General features: G+C 51.8%; 7 protein-coding genes across 7 annotated transcripts; 5 read left to right on the top strand and 2 right to left on the bottom strand.

Moving 5' to 3' along the window:
• Positions 1-1477: 1477 nt before the first annotated feature.
• Positions 1478-3865, top strand: ASPVEDRAFT_479864 (putative C6 transcription factor). The gene is made up of 2 exons (XM_040813914.1): positions 1478-2947; positions 3001-3865. The coding sequence occupies exons 1-2, from the start codon at positions 1618-1620 to the stop codon at positions 3759-3761; spliced, it is 2091 nt and encodes a 696-aa protein (XP_040664462.1). The 5' UTR covers positions 1478-1617; the 3' UTR covers positions 3762-3865.
• optF (small oligopeptide transporter, OPT family) lies at positions 3841-7097 on the bottom strand. Its single transcript, XM_040815509.1, has 6 exons — positions 6653-7097; positions 6295-6495; positions 4877-6204; positions 4602-4816; positions 4251-4520; positions 3841-4162 (listed from the first exon to the last, which is right to left on the bottom strand). Exons 1-6 carry the CDS (start codon positions 6695-6697, stop codon positions 3969-3971), a joined length of 2253 nt encoding a protein of 750 aa, XP_040664463.1. The 5' UTR covers positions 6698-7097; the 3' UTR covers positions 3841-3968.
• A 543-nt stretch (positions 7098-7640) lies between these two features.
• Positions 7641-8794, top strand: ASPVEDRAFT_50347 (FAD-dependent oxidoreductase; the record flags this gene model as incomplete). Its single annotated transcript, XM_040814290.1, has 3 exons — positions 7641-8015; positions 8064-8461; positions 8509-8794. 3 exons carry the CDS (start codon positions 7641-7643, stop codon positions 8792-8794), a joined length of 1059 nt encoding a protein of 352 aa, XP_040664464.1.
• ASPVEDRAFT_186358 (uncharacterized protein) lies at positions 8733-9865 on the bottom strand (the record flags this gene model as incomplete). Its single annotated transcript, XM_040808976.1, has 2 exons — positions 8733-9271; positions 9359-9865. 2 exons carry the CDS (start codon positions 9863-9865, stop codon positions 8987-8989), a joined length of 792 nt encoding a protein of 263 aa, XP_040664465.1. The 3' UTR covers positions 8733-8986.
• Positions 9866-10394: 529 nt separating this feature from the next.
• ASPVEDRAFT_186359 (uncharacterized protein) lies at positions 10395-13005 on the top strand (the record flags this gene model as incomplete). The annotated part of the gene is made up of 2 exons (XM_040808977.1): positions 10395-11657; positions 11727-13005. The coding sequence occupies exons 1-2, from the start codon at positions 10822-10824 to the stop codon at positions 13003-13005; spliced, it is 2115 nt and encodes a 704-aa protein (XP_040664466.1). The 5' UTR covers positions 10395-10821.
• Positions 13006-14354: 1349 nt separating this feature from the next.
• On the top strand, positions 14355-16049 carry ASPVEDRAFT_123257 (sugar porter family MFS transporter; the record flags this gene model as incomplete). The annotated part of the gene is made up of 2 exons (XM_040806063.1): positions 14355-14656; positions 14732-16049. 2 exons carry the CDS (start codon positions 14355-14357, stop codon positions 16047-16049), a joined length of 1620 nt encoding a protein of 539 aa, XP_040664467.1.
• Positions 16050-20327: 4278 nt separating this feature from the next.
• ASPVEDRAFT_38210 (uncharacterized protein) lies at positions 20328-21735 on the top strand. Its single transcript, XM_040811649.1, has 2 exons — positions 20328-21579; positions 21655-21735. The coding sequence occupies exons 1-2, from the start codon at positions 20415-20417 to the stop codon at positions 21657-21659; spliced, it is 1170 nt and encodes a 389-aa protein (XP_040664468.1). The 5' UTR covers positions 20328-20414; the 3' UTR covers positions 21660-21735.
• The last annotated feature ends 1782 nt before the right edge of the window (positions 21736-23517 follow it).

Here is a 23517-nt window from a genome sequence, read left to right on the forward strand (position 1 = left end):
CAGGCAGCTGAGCTGGCTTTTTTGCCGCTGATCGCGCCTAGCTTTTACTCGAAACGTTTGACAAGGCCCGAGTTGTTGATTGGTTGGAAACGTCCGCACCCGTCAGCCATTGTCATCTCCAGGATGTTGAGGTTGGTTCGAATCTGGAGATACAGGAAACCACCAGGACTGACGCTCCCAAGACCATTAAAATAGGGGCCTAAACAATGACACGGGATAGAAGGGCGTCTCGGGATATATAATGTCAGCAGCCCAAATAGTAACTGGGTGTCCAACCTTGCCGATCAGAGCTGCTCCCCTCACATCCACGACAGCCCTGAACAAGCATGGCGTGACGGACGACCCCTCGTGCACCTGTGGACATGTTTGTTAAGTCCGAATTCGACAGTATTCTGAACTTCTCACATCAACTAGGCAAAAGAGACGGTGGTAACTGGTGGCATTTGCCGCTCCCTTCATTCTTACCCCTCTCAGGAGTGCCATCGATTCGATTTTTCGCTTCCGGCATGAGCCCACTGTATGAACACATTTGCAGGATTTCACAATGTTTCGTCGTTTCCGACTGGCAATTGGGCGTGTATCTAATCTTGATATATTCGTTCCAAGGACCAGCGGGATGTGTCTATGGGGTATTTCCGACATCAGCAGGACCCCCAAGAGTTGAAGGAATGGAATTGACCCTTTCAAGAAACGCAGAGTATATGAGCGTCAACCAGAGAAAATACCGGCGAAAGACTATTTAATCAACAGCCTGGAAATTGAGGCATTCGAATTCCGAGCGACCGCGGGGTCCCCATGCATCATACGACTCAGTCGGGGTCACTTTCCAGGGCTTGTGCCCAGGCACCTTCATGTCGAGTTGGATCGGGTATTACTTTCCAGACTTACGATATTTCCGAGGGACTTTATTCAGTTCTATCTATTCTACCCTTGACGGGCTCTTACTCCATCACTAGAGGGCACACGAAGAACTAACTACTATCTCACGCACCGACTCTTTCCGCAGCTAGATTGGCTAGTCAGACAGCCAGGGTCAATACAAAGTACCTTCTCGTCACATAGCTGACCCACGGCACTAGGCGGCCATGGACGAGTAGTTCGTTACTCCGTCGAGCATGCTGTCCGTCTACTGCTCATCACCCAGCACTGGCCACCGCCGATATCGCACCTATACCACGGCAAGATCAAACGCCACAACTCGCTTCAATCTGAAGATGAGATCATTTGTCTCTAGAATAATCAAAATGAATATCTTTCCGTTTTCTTGTTTTAGATCCCGGAACGTCCGGAAATTAGATAGTCATCCTGCTGGTGGGCGATGTAGAGCTGCGATTTAGACCACTGCCCAGACACCAGCACAGACATGGGAGCTGAAACCTCTGCCACCAATTGATGACCATGAGACAGCTTGACTAGAGCTTATTCGAGACCTGACAGTTGAACGCGAATTCGTCGACCTCCGGGCTCCATTGTGAGGGCGCAGCGGCCCACTGATCGGCCGCCGTGTGGAGGAGTCGGCCGGCATAAAGAATTCTCCCTTTTGTCTCAAGAACCCCCCGACTCCCTGATCAGGATGGCCAGCGGTTCGAGCCGCCTGCAGAGGTCTTTTTCTCTACAATGAGCAACCGTGACCCTGACTTCCGACATCAACTGGGCCGATTCCGTCTCGAACCCCTGCCGGCGCAGCAGCTCCCCCTCCCTCCGCCCTCAGCCATCTCGCCCTCCTCGCCGTCTCCGACTTCCGCGCCCTCCGCGCCCACTCCCCCCCTGCCTCACCGTGCTGCATCCCGCACGAAACGCGTCTCAACGGCCTGCGATTTCTGTCGCAAGCGAAAGAAGAAATGCGACTTCCGCTATCCGAATTGCTCCGCCTGCACTCGGGCCGGCGTTCGCTGCACCATCGCCCCGCCGGGCTCGCAAATCACCAACGCATCCGTCCCCCGCGACCAGCTTGAGAAACTGCAGGATCGGGTACAATGGCTGGAGGAAATCATCCGCCGCAAGACTGGCATCGCCGTCGCTGACCGGCCCACGGGCAGCGGGCTGGAGGATGAAGGGGACCCGAACTCGTGGCATCAGCTGCCCGCAATTTTGATCAAGGTCGACCCCAGCAGCCCGCAAGCTGCTTCCACAATAGGAGGGTCGACAACGGGCATCGACTCGAGCGCAAGCCCAGCCTCAGCAAGCCCGTCCGCAGTGGGGACAGAGCTTCCAAATGTCGGCGAGATATTTCGCGACAAGCTCGAGCATCGTCGCCCGTCCGTTGCCCGTCCGACAATCTCTTCATCTGCGCCGCGCGTTATTCGACTCGCCACATTGGAGGAAGCCGAGCGGGTGGCAGGCCAATACTTTGAGAGCATGGGATACCAGTATCCGTTCCTTTATCGTGTCGAGTTCTTTGACAATCTCCGAAGGATCTATGCTGGCGAAGTCCCGACTCCTGAGGTGCATTGCAGCTATCACATTACTATCGGCATTGCCCTGCTTATTGGATCCGCGGAAGATGCAGAGGCAAGGGCAATGGAATTTTATCGCGCCAGTAATGAGACACTTCCAATTGCGCTACATAATGAGGACCTCGCTGCCCTGCGCGCTTTGCTGAGTCTCGCTCTTTACACGCTTTTCGCGACCACGGGTCCCAGCATCTGGCACGTCCTGGGCACTGCTCTACGACTTTCAACCAGCCTAGGTCTGCACAAGGCAAGACAGCCCACCAATCTGATTGACGATGAGATGGCAAAGCGAGCCTTTTGGAGTCTGTACAACCTGGACAGACTCATCGCCAGCACGCTAGGCAGACCGCTCGGGATCGCCGACGAAGACATCACCGTTTCCCTTCCTCGGGAACTGAATGACGATGGCACTGAAACGCCTGGTGCTAGTTCTATGACCATTCCCATCCAAGTCGTTAAGCTCCGTCGCATTTTCTCTCGAATATACCGTTACCGTAAGTGCTGTTCCCTCTATCTTACATGACAGACATCAACTAATTCCCTACAGTATACAGCATCAACCAGCCACCTCTATCTCCCACCGAAATATCCCTAAATCTACGCCATTTCCGGCAGGAACTCGACGATTGGCGCACCAGTAGCCCTATATACCCACCTGCCCTCCTTTACTCAACCAGCTACTTCGACTACCTCCACGCAACAACCCTTCTCCTCCTCTACCGGCCCAGCCCTCGAAACCCGACCCCCGACCAAAGCAGCATAATCAGCTGCGGCGACGCTAGCATCGCAGTCATCCGTTCCTACTGGGACAGTTACTCCGTCGGGAAACTCAAATGGATATGGCTTACGTTGAGCCAACTCTACTTCGCTGGAATTACGATCCTATGGTGCTTGAACCGGAATTTCCATTCAGTAAACGACGGCCGTGGCCCCGTATGGGAGCCGGATGAGCAAACGATGCGGCGAGCAACCCAAGCTGCCGTCGTTATTCTCGAAGAATTCGGGAAACGAAGAGCCGGGGTGGATAAGCTGGCAGAGACATTTCGAACACAGAGTACCACCATCTTCAGCCACTTGGCCTACCAGCAGCAACAGCAGCAGGCTATGGCGCCTTCGATGCCTCCACCGCAGACGGGCCCCAACCAGGTTTTCATGGCCCCGCCTGTACCCCTTGCGCCTGTTCTCGATGATGTCTTGTTGGTTGATGCATCAGGGAATATGCCCGTGATGGATCCGCAGATGGCGGAGCAATTGTTTTACTCTTATGATTGGTTCCAGGAGGAGATGGCGACGTATTATACCTTGTAGCGCTGTTGATTTTACCACTGTATTTATTTACTTTTATGGTTTTGTATATGGAATGATATATCTAGCATTGTAGATTGAACGCGTGATGATATGGTATATACATTATTTATTAGGTGTCTATATTACATGGTCTAGATAATGCAAATATCTACAATAAGCCACAGCCCGTAACTGAACCAGCATATGGATGAAATGTAGTCAGGTACTTCACCCCCAACTACTAGGCCCAAACCACCCCTGCGGAGGAAGCTTCTTCCACGGTGTCCCCATTCCATCGGCGGTCTTCATGAAGACCTCATTCCCCCACCATTTCAGTGGGCCTGCTGGGAGCATGATGCAAAAGAATATAACGACAGTCGATACCGCGACGCCGGAATCTAATGCGGCGCTGAGGACGTAATCTACATTCTTGTCAGCCAATGCATGCTTATACATGGAGAATGAGAATGGTGCAGTTTCCACCCAAAACAAAGGCAGAAGGGTACTCACTATACTTAGACCACCAAGCCGGCCTCCGTCGCTTGATGAAACCATTAAAGATAGCATTGACAACCCACCACGAGGAGAAATTGATTCCTGTGGCCGGCGGGACTAGGCCCATGGCGCTGAATGCAACGGGCCACGAGATGTAGTTTACTGCTTTCCAGCGGCGGCCAAGCAGGTACGTTGTCAGGACTATGACGGGCCCGGCGAGGAAGAACCAAAGCAGGTTTCCGTATATTTGGCCTGGAGAGAAGTTGCGGCCTGGGCCGAGGGCGCCTGAGGTGTGGAGACATTGGTTAGTTTATTTCTACGAAATAGTGGCGGGATAAGTTATATTGAAGGAAATGACCTGCTTACCCCAGATTATGGAGGAAGAGTAAGTGACGAGGCCGTGGGGACAGATGAAATCGCCGTCGGCATCAGGCCTGCAGATGCCGTCGAAACGGGTGATCATGAAGACAGTTACGCCACATTGCACGACTGCGCCGACTAGGGTTGCTAGGCCTTGCGCAAAGAAGAGTGTGCGCGGTGCTATGTGAAGATAATGCGCAAATTTCATGTCAGCTACGAATCTGTGGTGTCATCAAGTCAGCGAGGTTTCCTGCTGGGGTGATAACAGGGCCACCACTTACTCTAGTCCCTGCGAGACGGTCACGTATCCATAGAATTTGAAAACCATGTTGGCAACAGGTTTGCCGAGGAATGCGTAGCCGCCAATGAATTCGGTAATCAAGTTGAGTTGGTTGCTCGTGATATTAGTTAGGGCTTTGACAATCCCCACAGGGATGAAATAGATGATCGGCAGCACGAAGGATAGCAGAACTGCCCACGCTGGGAGCGCTGTGTGCCACACCTCATTGGTAACAATGCTTAATATGAACATCAAGAGGGATACAGCTCCAAACCACCACCATGGAACTGGAGCATATGATTCCATGAGACGAGAATGGACATCTCTCTCATGGCGGCCACTCCATTGTTGGACCAGTTCTTTTCCGTGGTAAAGAGCCGTGTGCACGAAGATCCCCGTTAGATTAGCGAATGCCACACCATATGTCACGGCATATCCAGCTGGTATGAACATCGGAGAATAGCTTCGATAAGCATCGGCGTCGACTGTGCCGTTCTTGTTCATTACCCGGTGTACATCATAGAAGCGGCCGGTGTTGTCGAAAGTATTGGAATCCAGGAGCGGCAAATACGCAGAATACCACGTGTTTGTGTAATAAATTATGGGAACAAGAATCCAAAAGAACAGCATAAAGGAGCCCATGACATTCAAGCCTGCCCAGAAGGGGACGAGGAGAGGGCTATCATTTGCGAAAACGACTTGAGACCAATCGAAAGTGAGCAAAGACATCCCAAGTCCAGACTTCTGTCCGAAGAGCTGATTGACCACAACATTGGTCGGGGCAGCCCAACATATAAAGCTGAAGATACTCAAGCCGGTAAAGAGGTATCCTGGGGCGAAATACCAGACTGCGCCACCAATGAAAACGAAGAGGAAGAACCTGAGCCGGGTAATAGCCCAACCGTCAGCGACTCGGTTGGCTCTGGAATGAAGGGTGGTGAGAAGAGCTGCGTTCGACAGGACCTGAGGCCAGATCATAGGAGCAGGTTCCACGAGCCAGCGTGAAACCATCCCAGCTACGCCGAACCCGAATAGCTGCGTAGTAATGCATAAGAGGACTTGAAACCCGCCTTCCGACGGCATCCTATAGAATTTGACCATTGCCTCGATAATCTGGGTGGCAGAAGCCGACCCAAATGAGACATTGGCCATGATCGTGATCAAGGCATGTTCTTTGATGTTGAACCGGCGATCCGGGTTCAGCCATCCCAAGGGCATCCACCGTGCCCATGCACACCCGATCGGAAACGCTATCAGCTGTGCGACCAGGGCACTGATTTTTACACTCGGCTGCCGCAAGCTAAAGAACTGATTTAGCCCACTCCCGATCTATAGTCATGCTCGAGTCAGCGTTTGCAAAGTGGAGCTAGCCGGGGGCCGGACCGACAGGCTGGGGGAGGATCTGATATGGATGCATACAATCGAGAAAAGAATGCCAATAGTCCACATTCGAACGGTATTTATAGGCAACTCGACGTCGTCCACAGGTGGGACGACTGCTCGCACCTCCGGGAAAGGCGAGTCGTCCGCGTCGTAGGGAAGGACCTTCTCCGCTTCATGATCGCCGAGCACGCCACTGTGAGCTGGGTCATGATTTTCTAGGTTATTCACTGGCGATTCCTAAACCGGGGTGTCTGGATTAGCAATCGGAGAAGAAAGGGCGGGTTGGGACCGATCAGATATTACTCAATATAGTAATACCGTGAAACGGCAGTCGGCAATATTGGACAAAAAGACCGAGAAAGTCAATACAAGCCGCAGGATCAGCATAACCCACCTTTACTGAACCCCTGTGAAGGGGATTCTTTTCGGTTTCCCGCATCCTCCATGAAAAGCCAGGCCTGGCTTGTGATGCCCAACGCCGGAGAAGCGGGATCGAGGACACTGGGGGCGGCGTCCGACTTGGCTGGCGGTGGGCCCCTGTTGGTTGATCATTGATCTCCAAGGTCAACCGGGGGACATCAGAAAGGCAAATGAAAGGCGCAACAGCATCAAACTTGGGTGCAGTTGTGTTGGGATCAGGACTCAGGAGAAGCGGAGAAAAGAAGCTGCGGAAAAGAAATTAAGTCGTGCCTGAGGCTGAGCATTTTCTGCCCCCACCGTGTATTACGCAGCATCTTCTGCCGGGGTGACTGTTTGCTACAGTTGAAGCCTTTGGCTTTTGCAAAAGAAATGCATTTTGCATCTATACAATGTCGGACTCGGATCTCCCGCATCACAGGCCCGTGGGCCACAATCTTAGCCCGGCAATAGTGTGCATGACTTGCAGGCGAATTTCAATCCCTGTCGGCGCGGTCCGCCCGCAATCTGCTGCTTTGAGTAAGTGACAGGAGCCCAACACCAACACTCTCCTCCGCCGCTCATCCACAGGTCCGTGTCCCTCCCGCTCGGTGGACTGAGAGCGGGCCCTTGCTCCAACAAATCCTGTCACTGCGTCCTGCGTCGGATGCCACACGTCGGTGTTCTCAGCTCTGGCCCAGCGGATACAGCCGACTGTCCCCAACGATAATCTCCACGGCGCGTGTTCACAATAGGCAAGTGACAACAAAAATGGGGAACCAGAGATGTGCGAGTGAAGTCCTAGTGGTGCTTCCCCTCCCAAGTATTCGGCAGACCCCTTTTACCTTTTTACCGGCCTCCCTTATATTTCATCCCCGAGCCTCGACGTGCATCTATCGCCGATAGATTTTCCCTCTCTCAGGTCTCTACAGTGCAATTGCGCCGCCTAGATACGATACAACAGACAGCAGCCTGTATTAGCTAACATGGGAGAGTGTGGTCATCCTTCCGGCGCCACCCCGTTTCCGCAGCGTCCGATCATTATACTCGGTGCAGGAATTATAGGATGTGCGGCCGCTAGGCAGCTTCTTCTCGATGGCTTCTCTGTTATCCTAGTAGCAGAATACCTGCCGGGAGACCAGAACATATTCTACGCTTCCGCGTGGGCCGGGGCTGCATGGCATGCAGCAGGTGGGATTAGCCCGGAGCAACGCTATTTCCAAGCCGTCTGCTACCGGCATCTACTGAAGATGGCGCGAGACGAACCTGGTTCTGGCGTTTCCATAGTTGATTCCAGAGAATACCTGGAACAACCTCCGCCCGAGAACTCCTCAGCCTGGGGCAGGACTATACTCCCCAAAGTAAGAACCTTGCAACTTTTAACTATACTTCTCTAATCACCGCCACAGTTCCGCGACTTGACCCCTGGTGAACTTCCTTCGGATTTCAACTGCGGATGGGCATACGAAACCGTTGTTACAGATCCAACCAGACACATGCCACACCTTCGAGAGAAAATCATATCCCTTGGAGGACAGTTCGTTCGAAAGCGAGTTGAATCGTTAGAAGAGCTTTACACACTATTTCCTGAATCGAAAATCTTCATCAATGCTAGTGGTATCGGCAGCAAGACGCTTCGTGACGTCCAGGATGATAAATGCTTCGCCGAGCGTGGTCAAAATGTGTTCTACCGTACGAGCAACTGCCATACGTTATACTTCCGGAACGGAAAGCAGTACACATACATCATCCCCCGTCCATTATCCCAAGGCGTGATCTTAGGAGGAGTCAAACAAAGGGGGAATCTGTAAGCTTCCAATTCCACATACTTTGCACAGGTACTTACCTCAACAGGTCACCCGAAGTAGACAGGGAAATTGCGCAGGATGAAATTTCCCGTGCGCATCATCTTGCCCCTGAGATTGTTCCCGCCACCCCTCCCGAGGAGTCTCTCAGTTACATTGTTGGCATCCGCCCTTCCCGAGAAGGAGGTTTCCGGCTCGACTCTGAGAGAGTCGGAAACCGCGTGATCTTATCAGCTTACGGATTTGGAGGTGGAGGGTATGCTTTCTCGTACGGGATTGCTGATGCTCTAGTGAGGATGGTTGAAAACGAAGAAAGAGAACATGTCATCCTTTGATAACTTGCCATCGTCAGCACTCCGACATCAACATTCTGTGCTAGTCGACTACCATTTACGTTCGTTCGTTTGGGGCACCTCTTGTGCCCGTCCATCCTCAGCAACTGCGTGTGCTCTCCCACGCTGAAGGCGAAAGCAAACCCTAAAGCAAACAAGTATTATGACTTACGACGCCATGAAATCGTGAATAATTCATTCTTCAGCTTTTCTCTTCGTCCCTGTCACATTTCCTTGGGTAAACATTGCGTCTAACCTTTTCTGGCCCTTTTCTTGTTTCTCGACTTTCACCTTCTCGGAAACGGGCGGCAGGCCCTGAACACGCAACTTGGCATCTTCAAGTAGCTCGACCTCTCGCTCTCTCTGTTTCTTGATGGTTGGAACAGACCAAGAGTTCGAATCGGCAGATTTATACGCCAACTTATACTTTGATCCCTCAAGGGCAGTCTCATATGTGTTGGCGTCTATTTTCTTAACATGCTAAATGGTTGTGAGAAACAATGCCACTCAAGGGATACCCGCAATGCTATCAACGCGAAGCGGCAAAGCCAGCGGGAAGAGGCGTACCTGATGCCCAACAATAAGCCAGTGGTACTCTGTTCCCACGGGAGCTCCACTCCCCTTTGGAGCATTCCTTGCGCGTCTCTTGTTAGTCTTATACTCGATTCTCCACAAATCGGGCTCTTCTTTGGTCTCCTTCCAAACACCCGGGTCATAGTTCCAAGTGTGCGAACCCCCAACCGCCATACCAGAGTAATACTGCCCCTTGTACGACTTCATTGCATTATATCCACCAGCAAACCCATGTTTTGTCACCTTCCCCGTTTCATCAATGGTATGCTCCGTTTCTTCGGGCATTTCCTCATCTGTCTCGGGTGGTGATTCGTGCATTTGGATTTCCTCGGGTGTCAATGGCTCTGTAGGCGTATCTGTGGGCTGATTTGGAACTTTGATGTTGACGTGTTCGAGGTTATTATCGTGGCCTGGGGACGTGGGCTTTTGATCCGGGGATGGGGGGGATTTTGGCCTTTGGGATGCCAATTTAGGGGCTCTCGTTCTGCGTTTGGGTGGCATTTTCACCGGGTATTTTGAAGTGCCCTTGAATAGATAGTCGGGCGTCTATCTAAATCAAGAAGCATCCGATTTCATCTGGTAATGTTGAAATGAACGAAGACCTGCACATGAGCTGCCGAATAGCGTCATTATGATCTATACTTAACCTAACCAATCATCACCCATTTTCATAGATTCACATGCCGCTTCAAACTACACATGGTTTGTTCCTCTGTGAACCGTCTACTGGACCTCTGTTAAACTGGTTAAATCGATCTGTCAAGCAATACATCAGATTCAGGGCGGGTGTGTCCCACAGCGAATATATACATAGCTACAACGGGTAATTTCCAAGCAACCAACAACCAGCATTGTAATGACCGCAAGATCCAGACTCCAGTATAGCTAATATTAAGGATTTAACAAACAAACAAATTCACTACAAGCGTGGAACAGTGTACATTGTACAAGCCCCTGGGGCGCAACTACAGACCAGGATGGTGTTCGCAAACACCGCCTTCCTTAAATTATGTGACGGATCACAGGATCAACATCAACACCTCAGGCACGAAGGAAGTCGCGGCGATGCGATCCAATTTCCCCCCGATTAAGAATCAAGGCTGAGCCCGTCACAGCCTTGTTTCGACCCCAGAGGGGCCCTGTCGTTTCATGGGGCGAAATCGTGCATGAAGCATTTTTTCTTATATTCTTTCCCTCCCGTCTACTTATATTTACTCTCTTTTTCTTTTCTTTTCTTTCTCTCTCTATGGCCCTGCTGCCCCTCGCCAAGAAGAGCGTCGCAGTCCCTCATCCCGCCAAGCGCCCCATTCCGGCTTGAGCCTCACCAGTCCAGCCCAGCCCAGCCCAGGTATTTGACGCTGCCACGCCGCCCTTGCGCGCGAGACTCCTGATTCCGTTTCCGCAAACCTTCTCTGCCCTCTGGATTCTTCAGCCATCTTTATCGTCGAGGTGGCAGCATGTCGGAAGAACCCCAGGTCCTGTCCATCCAGGACCGCATCCGGGCCCTGAAACAGGCACAAACTGGGCAAGGTTCTGAGGGCACGGGATCGCCGTTGCTCGGAAATCAGCCAACCGCTTTTGCTCTCCGTCCTGCCTCGTCGCAGTCGAACGGTAGCAACAATAATTATCATAATAATAATAGCACTGTTCCGATCCAGCCTCCGCCGTACAGCAAGGAGCCGCCGCCGCCTACACCGAGGATTTCACACGTTGGGGTTACACCAAACGTTACACCAGGCGCTGCCAGGCAGCAGCCAAAACGACCCCCACCGTTACCAGCCCGCAAAAGCTCGAGCCAGCAACTCGCTGCACCGTCGCTGCCACCGCGACGGCCCTCGGTTGATTCTGTTGCGTCTGATGCATCGCGGTCTACTAATACGTCTACGAGTGCGCTATCGGCGTCCACCACGACGACAGGGAAATCGAGACCTACAACGCCTGGATCGGTGGTGAAGGCGCCACCATGGGGTGCAACAGAACTACCCCCGTTACCCCCGAAGCGACAGAATACCCAGCCGGCGGTATCGTCAACAGTGTCGCGACCAAAGCCCAAGACCGTGGCGAGCAGTAACGGACGGTTACCGGTGCCACCACCGCGACCGGGTCTCCCACCTCGTCCGTCTTCGAATCAGAGTGTTTCGACAGTCTCGACGGAAAGTAGCATCACGCCGCCGCAGGCACGACAACCACCACAGCTCCCTCGGAGAAGCACGCGCGATACGTCGCCTAATCCGCCAGCTTATGAGGACACGAACCCCCCGCCGCAGCCAAAGCGGCTCCCACCGCCCCTCCCGTCTGGTAATGCGCTGGATAAGATTCGGGGATCGGGATTCGGAGGCCTCAGCAAGAAGGTACAGGATAGTAATGGAACGAGCTCGCCGGCTCAAGATGCCGGTTCGGCGGGTACACCACCTCCAGTGCCGATGGGCTCCCGCCCAGATCTCTCTGCGATAATGGCGACCAAACCGCGCGTTGCGGCATCCAATGGCGCAGTATCCAACGGCGCCTCGCCTCCTGCTGCAGCAGCAGCAGTAGCAGCAGCGTGCATGGTGTGCCGTGATTTCACAGCGCCAGACACGCATGCTGCGCGGTATCCGAGACAAACGCTCCCCACTCAAGATATTGGATGGCTTGCTAGGGAGCTCACGGCACCGTTCCTCTCTGCTACCGACAAGGCACGGGCCATCTTTACATGGCTACACCATAACATAGACTACGATACATTTTCGTTGTACAATAACTGCGTAAAACCGTCTACACCTAGCAGTACCCTTGCATCGGGACTGGCCGTATGCGAGGGCTATGCTGGTCTGTTTGCCGCGCTCGCAAAGGAAGCAGGATTAGAAGTCAGGGTGGTCTCTGGACACGGTAAAGGTGCCGGGTATGAGTCTCCAGCTCCTGGTGCCCCTCTACCACCCTTCTCACCCTCGGGACACGCCTGGAACGTTGTGCGACTCGACAATGGCCACTGGAAACTGATAGACGCGTGCTGGGGTGCCGGCCACACAACGGGGGCCAACACGCCGTACGTACGCAGCTTTAACCCGAGCATGTTCACCATGACCAACGATGAGTTCGGCCTTAAACATTTCCCTAAAGACAACTCCCATCTTTACCGCGATGATGGACGGCGCGAAATCAGCTGGGAAGAATATATCCTGGGAGACCCGAATTCACCGCTTTGCGCGGAACAGCCTCGAACCTTCAGCGACGCGAAGAAGCACAGCATTGGCGAGCGGTCGTTCCGACCGGCCTGCCAGAAGATCTCGATCCGCCAGGCTGGACCGCTGCGGTTCCAGTTTAACCTGTTTTGCGAGCACTGGTCGCTGGAACGGCACAGTCGGGCGAAACCCGGAGTATTCTTGCTGATGATCCACGGGGTGGACGGGCGCAAAGACGAGCGTCTCCCGTTTGCACATTGGCAACCGGCCGGGCCAGACGGAGGCGGGGATGTGTGGTATGTCGACGTGGCAGACGCAAGGGTCTTGGGGGCGCCGGGCCAAAAGGTGCAGCTGGCGGTGCTCACGAAACTGGGGCAGCGAGAGGACGCTCGTGGGGTGACGGTGGAGGAGTACCAGCGACAGGTTGGAAAGGTGGGGATGGCGTGGGCGTACATTGCGGAATGGGAGCTCGTGGCCTGAGTTGTCGATTTGTTCCTTTGTTACCCACCTGGAGACGGAGATTTCCGACCGCGCTTCTCCAGATTTTTCATCCTTTTGTTTATACCCAACCGCACCTATATCATACCGTAGCCTAGTAATGTTAATGAGAGATGAACATACAATCCAAAACTACGCAAGACAAGCAGGTCCAAGCAGTCCAAGCAGTCCAAGCAGTCCAAGCAGTCCAAGCAGTCCAAGCAGTCCAAGCAGTCCAAGCAGTCCAAGCAGTCCAAGCAGGGTCCAATTAGCCTCCATGGCGCTGAGTCCTGCACACTAGTCGGCGCTGGCGGGAGTGGCTGCGGTCACGGCCACTGACTGGCTGGCTGCCGGGGGCTGCTGGTTGGTCACTGGTCGGTTAAAAGGGGCCGGGAATTCAATCTCGCCAAAGGATCAAAACCACGGCTTCTCTCTCCTTGGCGTCGACATGCCGTCCCGAAGCCGACCACGATGGGAATGGCATTCTGGCGACGAGCTGGCATCGATAAGAAGGGTTCCATCCTCGAATGGGCCCAGAGTCGACATTCCAGGTGCCAAAGCTGAGAACACGAGCAGACAAGCAGACGAGCTAATGGTGTGAAGCACAAGAATGCCGATCCCTCGAGCAGCGTGAATCCGGCGTTGGTGGGCAGTGGGCACTTCTGTCACCTCGGCCTACATCACACAATCTGCCTTTCCAGGGAATCGCCGCTAAATGAACCGAGAAATTCCCGCTTCTTTCTCGGCGTCGGCCAATTGATTCCCACGGCGTTGTGGCCACTCCGAGCTGGGTTGCATTCAATCCCCACGGAGTCCCGCATCTCCTGAGCCCGCCCTGAGACAAACCCGTACGCGGGCATCCGAAACCTGGAGATTCGCCAATTCTCCGTCTGACTCTCGAGCTTGGAGTCTCGCGAGTCAGATCCTGGAATGCCGCACGGTTGAATTCGCACCCCGTGTATGCAGCTCGCTTACACCCAAGCTTGTTGTGCAGCCGGTGGGCCGCCATGCGACTGCTTTCGGCCATTCAGTGCCATGTCCGCATCCGATGATTTTTTTATTGACAACCTAACTGGAGCCGGGGTAAGTTTAAAGCGAGGACAGAGTTTTCGTCTGTCATCTGTTTGAGATTCGGGGGGTCTGGGGTTGCATCTCCGGCCCACTCTTTCCCTCTCTTCCCTCTCTTTTCCCTATTCCCTAGGGCTCCAGTCCTCCGTCTCGGCATCCTATCAGTATTTAATGAGGCCTTCCCCCTCCGGAAGTTGAGGCTGCTTTTTCTTTTTCTTTTTCTTTGGTTTTTTCTTCCCCATTTTGCTTCCCCGGTTGTCATTCTCCTATCCTGTTGCCTCGCCATGGCTATTGGCAACATCTACTTCATCGCGGCCATCGCCGTCATTGGCGGTGGTCTCTTCGGTTTTGATATCTCGTCTATGTCCGCTATCATCAGCTCAAGAGCCTACTTATGTTACTTCCACCAGGGCCCTATCGAGTTCGATGAGAATGGCGTGCAACAGTGCAACGGGCCTTCCGCCGATGTTCAGGGTGGTATTACCGCTGCCATGCCTGGCGGTTCCTGGCTTGGAGCCTTGGTTTCGGGTTTCCTTTCTGATATATTTGGTCGTCGGACTTCTATCATGATTGGCTCTGTTATCTGGTTAGTCATTACCCAACGATCTCGGGTTATATGGACCCGAGTTAATCACTTTCCATGTTGTCTAACTTGAACTAGGTGCATCGGTTCTATCATCGTTTGCGCTTCCCAGAACATCCCCATGCTTGTCGTCGGTCGTATCATCAACGGCTTCAGTGTTGGCATCTGTTCAGCTCAAGTTCCCGTGTACATCACCGAACTGGCCCCCCCTACCAAGCGTGGTCGTTTAGTCGGTCTCCAGCAGTGGGCCATCACCTGGGGTATCTTGATCATGTTCTATATCTCATACGGAACAAGCTACATCAATGGGACTGCTGCATTCCGCATTCCTTGGGGTCTGCAAATGATTCCTGCTGTCCTGCTATTCATTGGAATGATCTTCCTGCCCGAATCACCCCGTTGGTTGGCCCGCAAGGACCGCTGGGAGGACTGCCTCGCTGTCTTGACACTTGTACACGGCAAGGGTGACCCTGATTCACCATTTGTCCAACGCGAGTTCGACGAAATCAAGGGCATGTGTGAATTTGAGCGCCAGAACTCGGACGTCTCCTACCTCGAACTCATCAAACCCAACATGATTAACCGCACCCACATCGGTATTTTCACTCAAATCTGGAGTCAGCTCACGGGCATGAATGTCATGATGTACTATATCGTGTACTGCTTCGCCATGGCCGGTTTGGAGGGCGATAACCTGCTTGTATCCTCGAGCATTCAATACATCATCAACGTGGTGATGACCATCCCCGCAATTATTTGGGTCGATAAATGGGGTCGCCGACCCACTTTAATGATTGGCGCTCTTGGTATGCTGGCGTTCCTATTCGCCAACGCAGGCCTCATGTCCAGCTATGGCCATGCAGCACCACCAGGTGGTCTGGATGGTATCGAGGCTCAATCCTGGATCATCCGTGGCCCACCTTCCAAGGCCGTCATTGCCTGCACTTACCTCTTCGTCGCTTCCTATGCCATCACTTGGGGCCCAGTCTCCTGGGTGTACCCTCCCGAGCTCTTCCCGCTTCGCGTGCGTGGCAAGGCCAACGCCCTCTGCACCTCTTCCAACTGGGCCTTCAACTTCGCCCTCAGCTACTTCGTACCCCCGGCCTTTGTCAACGTCCAGTGGAGAGTTTACGTTATCTTCGGTGTCTTCTGCACGTCTATGTTCCTGCACGTCTTTTTCATGTTCCCTGAGACAGCCGGAAAGACTCTTGAAGATGTAGAGGGAATCTTCACAAACCCTAACGGAATCCGATACATCGGTATTCCTGCTTGGAAGACCAAGAACGAGCGCGGCCGTGCTGCCATGCTCGAACAGACTGGATACGATGGGGATGAGGAGAAGAGAGTCGAAGCGACTGCACACTACGAGGCTCCAACCACGTTGCCTGCGCAATAGAATGCCATTCTCATTCCGTGGAGAGCTTGATATTTTGGACAGGAAAGGCATTTTGCTTTTTACGTGTTCTTTTTTCCTTCTGCGTTTCAACATTTTCTTGTGATATATATTTTGGTTATTTTGTAGGCTATGGCCTATCAAGACGATTCTCAAGAAGTCATACGCATTAACGTTATAATCAGGTTGAAAGATATAATGGTACCTACTTCGCTACTCTATTACCTTCGCTTTATCTACTCGTAGTTGTTCTCTCGAGATAGTCACACCGTGAAATCCGGTTCGTCTCTTTGGAGCGCTGTAACATAAGCTAATAGATGTCTTAACTTCTGAGCAGGTATATGGGGTATGTACGAGTTTACAGTCTCGACATGTGCGTATCACCGTTTCTGGCCAGAGTCAACAGAGCAATGTATAATCCACGGAAGACATCCGTGCTCTTAGAATTAGGCCGAACTAGGTAGTCCTATTTTCGAACCATTCGGTTTCTTTTCCCTGGATTTTGCGCACGGGGTTGGTTATATGCACCGGTTGTAAGGAGGTAGGTAGGTAGTCGCTTCCCCAATATCTGACCAAGGTGCATATGCAATTCCATGCACGCAAAGGACTGTGCATATATAAATAAAAATAAAAATCCACCAAACAAACTCCTGGTCTAGTCTTTGCGGGTCAGGTACTCGGGAGCTCGTGGGGTTGATATCTGATCCACATTCTTGATCTGGGATTGGGCGTGATCCACCGCAGCCCTATGTGCCTACGAACAGGTATCCAGTTCGTGATGGTCAGTTTCTGCATTTATCATATCCCCTCCTAGTTGCAAGGCTGAATATTATGGTGTAGCTCTAAGAGCTAGTGCCGAGTATTTCCTAGCCTCCAGTCTAGAGTGCTCGGCGAAGGTTCTGTTGGTATTCTTCTCGATGCCTGGGTAGGACTCGTTCGATTTCGGTTTTTATACGGAATCGTTTGAGGGGTTGCTTTCAATGCCATGGATTCTGAATGAGATTAATGGGCCGCATCTGTGTGAGTTAACCCTCGTTAGTTGAGGTTGAGTGACCTTGGAGTGATGATATGAGCCACGCGTACCTCAAAGAGAAATGACTTCGGACGGTTGCAAAACACTAATATTTGGAGGCTTGGGGGTTGAGATTATACCCAGTTAGAAGCAAGACGATCATGACACACAGACGGCCCTTTTGAGATTGAGGCCATGAGTGAGAAATTGCAGGGATCGCACGGCCCGGATTGAGACAAGCTGAGGGAGACTGAATTGGATAGGCGAATGGGTTGTGACCTGAATGCAACAATGGTTGAATAGTAAGAATACTGGTTCATTCGAGCAAAGTCAATGTTCTTTGTATATGCCTAGATGATGAAGAAAACATGAAATTTCCATCAAGTACACTAGCAAGGGACAACCGGAATTTGCAAAGTCAGTCAAAGACCGCCCACCTGGCCGATCCCTATATCAACAGCCGACGAATTCCGTACTCGGCTGATTAGGAGGTTAATCTTCCCAAGGCTGTCTAGCCAATGCAACTCCCCTCAATCTGCGGCACTTGGCGTGCGCGACGAAAATGATGCCGAAAAGAACCCGGGCTCATGCTCTTGGTATAGAAATTGGGCATCCATAACTCGCAGACTGTTGTTACATCGATGCTGTGTCAACATCACCTGGAGATATTGGCCACCGGCGGTATTTGATAGCAGCTGCAAGTCCAATTGGATGTTGACAACTGGAATAATCTACCTACCGAACCTCCTCCCCAGTTGTCGAAAGAGCCAATCGCACTGACTGCCCTTACTTTATGGGCTGACATTTACGTAGGTACAGTCGAATCAGAACGACATCCAGCAATTTTACTTTTGCCTCGTGGAGGAAAATCGCGCACTTGAAGCCTTGTGGCGTATGCATCGGCGAAGGAGCCCGTAAACTCTATATCCAAAATCCGCCCCCGGTCTGGTGGACAGGATTGGGATCTTTGTTTTCGGGATAATCCGATGGGTCCACGGTCCATCAACTCACCGGCTGATGAAGAGAGGCCCGGGGTCATGATTGGTGAAGCCAGGTAGGCAAAACAAGGAATATTTGCCGTGGATGGACCCGCATGGGAGGTTTTAGGACGTATAAGGTTACCTTAGCAGCTCCTTCGGCACGGGACGGACCCAACGAGGTCACTGACAATGAACTGATATCTCCTTTTCAGAGGTGGACATTCGGTATCCGCTTCTCTACTACAGGGTGCGGAGCTTGTTCAATGTTGGGAACATTTCGGGAATCAGGGCTGCCGGAAATGATTTTAAAGCACAACGCCGATCAACAAATCGAGGCTCGCCGTGGACACTAGTATGGGGGGTGCGCCGGGGTCGGTACTGTTGACTTCCCCCGTTGCGTCTGATTGAATACGTAGATCGTGGAAGTGACCCGAAGATGAACCGAACCCGAAATGGGTGTCCATAAGGCAATACAAGGCTATCCTGTATACCGTGTCGGAAAATGTGGCTCCACTGACTGCCAGCCTCACTTTGTCTGCTTCGATATAATCAATCCCGTTAGTTTAATCTCTTTTTCCGGGCGGTGGGATTCCATCATGCCACCTTCCAGGCGACAAAGCGAAGTGGATGGGTTGGAAATATCATGACTCTCATTGAATCCCGATGGTTGAGAGAATTAATGCCTGGAGGGTTGTTTCCCACACCAAATTCTGGAACAGAGGTGTTCTACGAGGAGATGAGACTAGGGTGGGTGACGTTGAAGGTTTCCGAATGAGCAATGGGGGCCCTGCCGTTTCCTTGCTCTTCCATCTCGTGGTCTCCTTCCGCACCAACATGCATGCATTTTCTGCGGAGTACACGTCGGGGATACTCCACAGCATTTCGCAGCGTATAGTCTGGAGTGCTCCGTAGACTGCGTATAATTCTTGGAGCTATAGCTTATCGATTAACAAAAACCGCTGTAATGGCGTCACAGGCTGGGGATTTCTGCGAGTCTCACCTTTGGATCAGGATAACAGCACAGATCCGGGCTTGGCGATTGCTGACCTACAACGTCGCTCGCCATCATGCTTATTTTCTCTTCGTCTGTTGAGGCAAATGTTTCTTTTCCCATAGGGTAATCTATTCCGCCTTCTTGTTCGCCTCGGCATTCCTTTGCTAATTCTGTTTATTCTTCCATTCTCTCAGTTGCTGGACATTAATAGGTGTATACTTGGTGCTTTTCACTAGCATATTAATTGCTTTTCCGGGGAAACAGCGGACTATCAAGTATCTTTTATAAGACATCATTATCCTCTGGAGGGCTCAGAGCGGAGGAAATCTCCCCCGCTGGACAGACCCCCAGACTCCAAATGCCCCCCGGGGGAGCACAAGGATCGGCGGCCTAGCCGAATCTCAGGGCCAAGTCAGACGAGATGATGACGACAAAAAGTCACAAAATACCTCGCTGGGATTCGCTGAGTGGTTCTGGTAGCGTGGCACACTTTGCTGAAAGCGGGCTAGAGCGGGGGGTGGACTGGAGACGGCCTGGAGACCGTGGAAGGGAAACTTTCCCCGGATTTCGTGTGGTCTCTCCGCACTTTCGGCTATTGAGTCGGGGGTGCTCCGTTCATTGGCTGTCTCGTTCTACTCACACCTTACCCATTTGGGTAGGACGAGGGCGAAGGTACCACTTTTGGGGGACGATTGTAGCATCCCACGGCGTGAGGGTCCTGGAATTAGTATATATAGGGCGCTGCGAGCAGCGACGTTCGATGTTGCTGCGGTGTGTCCGTCCTCATCAACGGTTCAACCTATCATTCAATCCCAACCTTTTCTCTTTTCAAGCCTTCCTTTTATTCCTTCTGCTGTTACTTTTCTCCCAAAGACTGGTTCTTTTCTATTTTGCAACCATGGCGAATGACGGCTTTGAGAAGAGGGAGAGCCTCGACGAGATGGACATGAAGGCAGGCGACCATATCGAGTCCGTCGATAAGGCCGCCGCTGTCGAAGCCACAGTCGCTGCCGACGTTGATGACATTCCTATCAGTGGTTACGTCTGGATGGTGGCCTTGTCTGCATCGATTGCTGGTATGCTCTTCGGGTATGATACTGGCATCATTTCGGCTGTCCTGGTCTATATCAAAGATGCCCTCGGTGGTCGCCACCTTACAAGCTCCGAAAAGGAGCTTATCACTTCTCTCTGCTCTGGGGGTGCGTTTTTTGGTGCTATTTTTGCTGGAAACACCGCAGATAGGGTAAGTCCTGTTCCCCTTCGGAACAGCGAAGCCATACTGACAATTGTACAAGTGGGGTCGTAAAACCGCGATTTATCTAGGCAGCGTCCTATTCGTAATTGGTGCAGTTCTCCAGGGCGCTGCATACACGATTGCACAGATGGCCGTAGGCCGCGTCATTGTTGGGTTCGGTGTTGGATCGGCCGCAATGATTGTGCCTCTTTACGTCGCAGAAATCGCCCCGTCTAAGGCCCGCGGACGCCTTATCGGTTTAAATAATGTGTCGATTACTGGAGGTCAGGTCATCGCTTATGCCATCGGTGCTGCCTTTGCTAGTGTGCCCCATGGATGGCGGGTTATGGTCGGCCTCGGTGGCCTGCCTCCCATTATCATGGCTTGTCTAATGCCGTTCTGTCCCGAATCTCCTCGCCATCTTGTTTATAAGGGCCGAATCGAGGAGGCTCGTGAGGTACTGCGCAAACTCTATAATGGTGCTACTGATGTCCAAATTGACGCCGTGCTTGCCTCTATCCAGGCTGGATGTGAGGAAGCACGCGCCATTAGCGGAGATGAGGGAGGCTGGGCAAAAATTGTACGGATGCATACTGTCCCCAGCAACTTCCGGGCCCTCCTCTGTGCCTGCGGCTTGATGGTCCTCTCACAAATTTCTGGATTCAACACCCTGATGTACTACTCTTCCACCATATTTTCTCTGGTGGGCTTCACCAGTCCGACAGCTGTCGGTCTCGTGGTTGCGGGAACCAATTTCATAATGACGTTTGTCAACATGGTCCTGGTTGATCGTCTTGGCCGTCGACGCCTGCTTTTATCCACTGTTTGGGGAATGTCTGCTGGCTTGATAGCTGTATCAGTGGCCTTCAGCTTTATCCATGTCGATGTTAATGCGACTGACATCGCACCCCAAACAGTGACCGCGCCCGCGATTGTGGTATTGGTCTTTATTATCTGGTTCGTTATTTTCTACGGCGTATCTGTCGGCAACACGGCATGGATGAGTGCAGACTTCTTCCCTCTGGAAGTGCGAGCCATGGGAACCATGTGGATGACTTGTTCATCCTGGGCAAGCAACGTCATTGTTTCCAGCACTTTCCTGTCAATGACCAATGCCATGACAATGGCTGGTACATTTGGCTTCTACGCGGGGATCTGCGGTGTTAGTTATATTTTGATCTATTTCTTTTACCCAGAAGTTTCGGGACTGGTCCTGGAGGAGATCAAGGAGGTGTTTGAACATGGGTTCGGCGTGAGATACGCCAGGAACCTTAGGAAAGAGCGGAAGGATGTTATCGAAGAAAGGCTGAGGGCTAAACAGGAGTCCAAACCGGCTCAGTGAAGTGTTTTCCAACTGATGTTTTTAGATTCATACACCACTCACATACCTTAGCGTCAATGTAAATCACAATACCTATAGAAGAATGGATGAAGTCTCCGCTTAGGAGCATTTGGAATATTGACCCTGTGATTGATTCAGCTCGTCCATTGTCGGTAGTCCTGTAGCTGGTGCATGTTGTTCTTGATTAGTGGCCGATGAAATCATATACCCACACATGGTGAAACGTGGTCGTAAGGTCAGCTTATGTGGAGAATGAGAAACTCGTATAGGCGGCTTTTGAGGGAGATTCCATCGGAAGTGCCATTCCGAGACGGCAATCAAGCATCCTTCTCGGAGTCGGGAGGCCGATGCTGGATTCTTTGTATGCGGAGAAATCTGATTAGCCCATGCAGAGCTTCGGAGTACGTGCTGACGAACGAGGTCCGAAATAGAATTATAGGCAACCCTAGTGATAGTCCTATACAGCAATAACCGTCATCGGGATGGAAATTCCATGTCAGCTCCTACGCCCAATTGTGTCATCTAACGGAGAGTTAGGGTGAAAATTGGTTTGCAATAACTCAGGGGCTGTGGCTTACTTGCCTTGACCACCGTCTCATTGAAATAATGTTTTTGGAGCGATGTCCTTCATCTCCAATCTGACTTTTCCAGGCCATAATATGCAGGTTGGAGCTTGAAGTTTAGCCCTGGTTGATCGCTCTGACGGCGAGGATAAAAGTCGAGTAATACATGAAGAGGAAGAAAGCTGAGTGAAGATTAGAAGGATGGATCAAAACACTCAGTTGTGTTTATGAAGGTGCGTGGCATGTGATCACTTGAAACATCAATCAGTATTGGTTCAGTCGGCCCAAAAAAAAAAAAAAAAGAGAGAGAGAGAGACAGCCTCAATAGTTTCCAGACTAACATGCTACTTCTTCCATAGTATCCGTTTGCCATACATACTCTACAACGCTCGCGCATATCTGAGGTTTAGCTACAGCCGCCGTCAGCCCACTCCTTGCCTTGAATTCATATTTGGACTCGCGCTCAGCTGGGTTATTCCAGTCGCAGGAGATGGATGCGTGAGCTGGCGGATAAATGCGACAAACGAAGTGCCTTTCGGGATTTGAGTGGGGTTATCTCAAGCTATTCAGAGCAATCAGGATGACGATATCATCAAGCGAAAACCATATATAAGGATGGAAAGGGGAGGAGGCCAAATCCGAACCGCTTCGGACGAGATATTACTTTTGTGCCCATAGCCGCTCACTACATTCGACATGAGTTGGGCTCGATGCAGGAATCAAATCCTACGACCTTTATCCAAAGTCTAAATCCCAATGTCGACTACCATACTAGACTGGCAGGAGCAAATTCGCCGGCCGCAGCAAGGTCATACAGGGATTGGGAATGGCATATTCTGGAGGATCTCTATTTCTTCGGATGAACTACGACCGTCTCCGAGTCCCAGATTAATTCCTCCACCCTAGCGTACCCGGTTAGTTTACTTCGGTATACTAGTGTAGCGCGTTCGGTAGGCCAGGAGACAAGGAAACACGCAACTATCGTACACTGAACGACGCGTACCGCGAATTGCGGCCAGTAATTGGCATCGGATTGATCAGCTGCATCTAGTAGAAACGGGGATAACATTATGGGATCCCAACGAGGTTGCAATTTATGGAGTCACTCTTTTATTGTTCTTCAGCTGGTTTAGTGGAGAGGCCTTCCATCTGGCAGGGATCTCTCACCCGTCTCCTTTGCTGGAAATAGGGTTATTTAGTGTATCAGACTAAGCTCCGACGGCAGATGTCACGATTGACGAAAGGAATTGCGCTTCGAATTTCCTTGCTCATCTGGGTTTGACAGCACCGACCACGACCCAGGGATAAGCCAAAGCCATATTGGGGAGAATTCGCAAGGTTGTTCT

This window comes from Aspergillus versicolor (assembly GCF_001890125.1).
Source record: "Aspergillus versicolor CBS 583.65 unplaced genomic scaffold ASPVEscaffold_2, whole genome shotgun sequence".
NCBI lineage: Eukaryota > Fungi > Ascomycota > Eurotiomycetes > Eurotiales > Aspergillaceae > Aspergillus > Aspergillus versicolor.

What these genes read in the sequence shown, in the direction of transcription:
- ASPVEDRAFT_38210 (XM_040811649.1), top strand. Translation starts at nt 20,415, where the DNA reads ATGGCCGTAGGCCGCGTCATTGTTGGGTTCGGTGTTGGATCGGCCGCA.
- ASPVEDRAFT_479864 (XM_040813914.1), top strand. Translation starts at nt 1,618, where the DNA reads ATGAGCAACCGTGACCCTGACTTCCGACATCAACTGGGCCGATTCCGT. An exon ending in CTCTCGAATATACCGTTACC is followed by an intron (nt 2,948 to 3,000) that starts GTAAGTGCTGTT and finishes AATTCCCTACAG; the next exon opens with TATACAGCATCAACCAGCCA.
- optF (XM_040815509.1), bottom strand. Translation starts at nt 6,697, where the DNA reads ATGCGGGAAACCGAAAAGAATCCCCTTCACAGGGGTTCAGTAAAG. An exon ending in TTCACAGGGGTTCAGTAAAG is followed by an intron (nt 6,496 to 6,652) that starts GTGGGTTATGCT and finishes ACCCCGGTTTAG; the next exon opens with GAATCGCCAGTGAATAACCT. An exon ending in GGCTTGGTGGTCTAAGTATA is followed by an intron (nt 4,163 to 4,250) that starts GTGAGTACCCTT and finishes ACAAGAATGTAG; the next exon opens with ATTACGTCCTCAGCGCCGCA.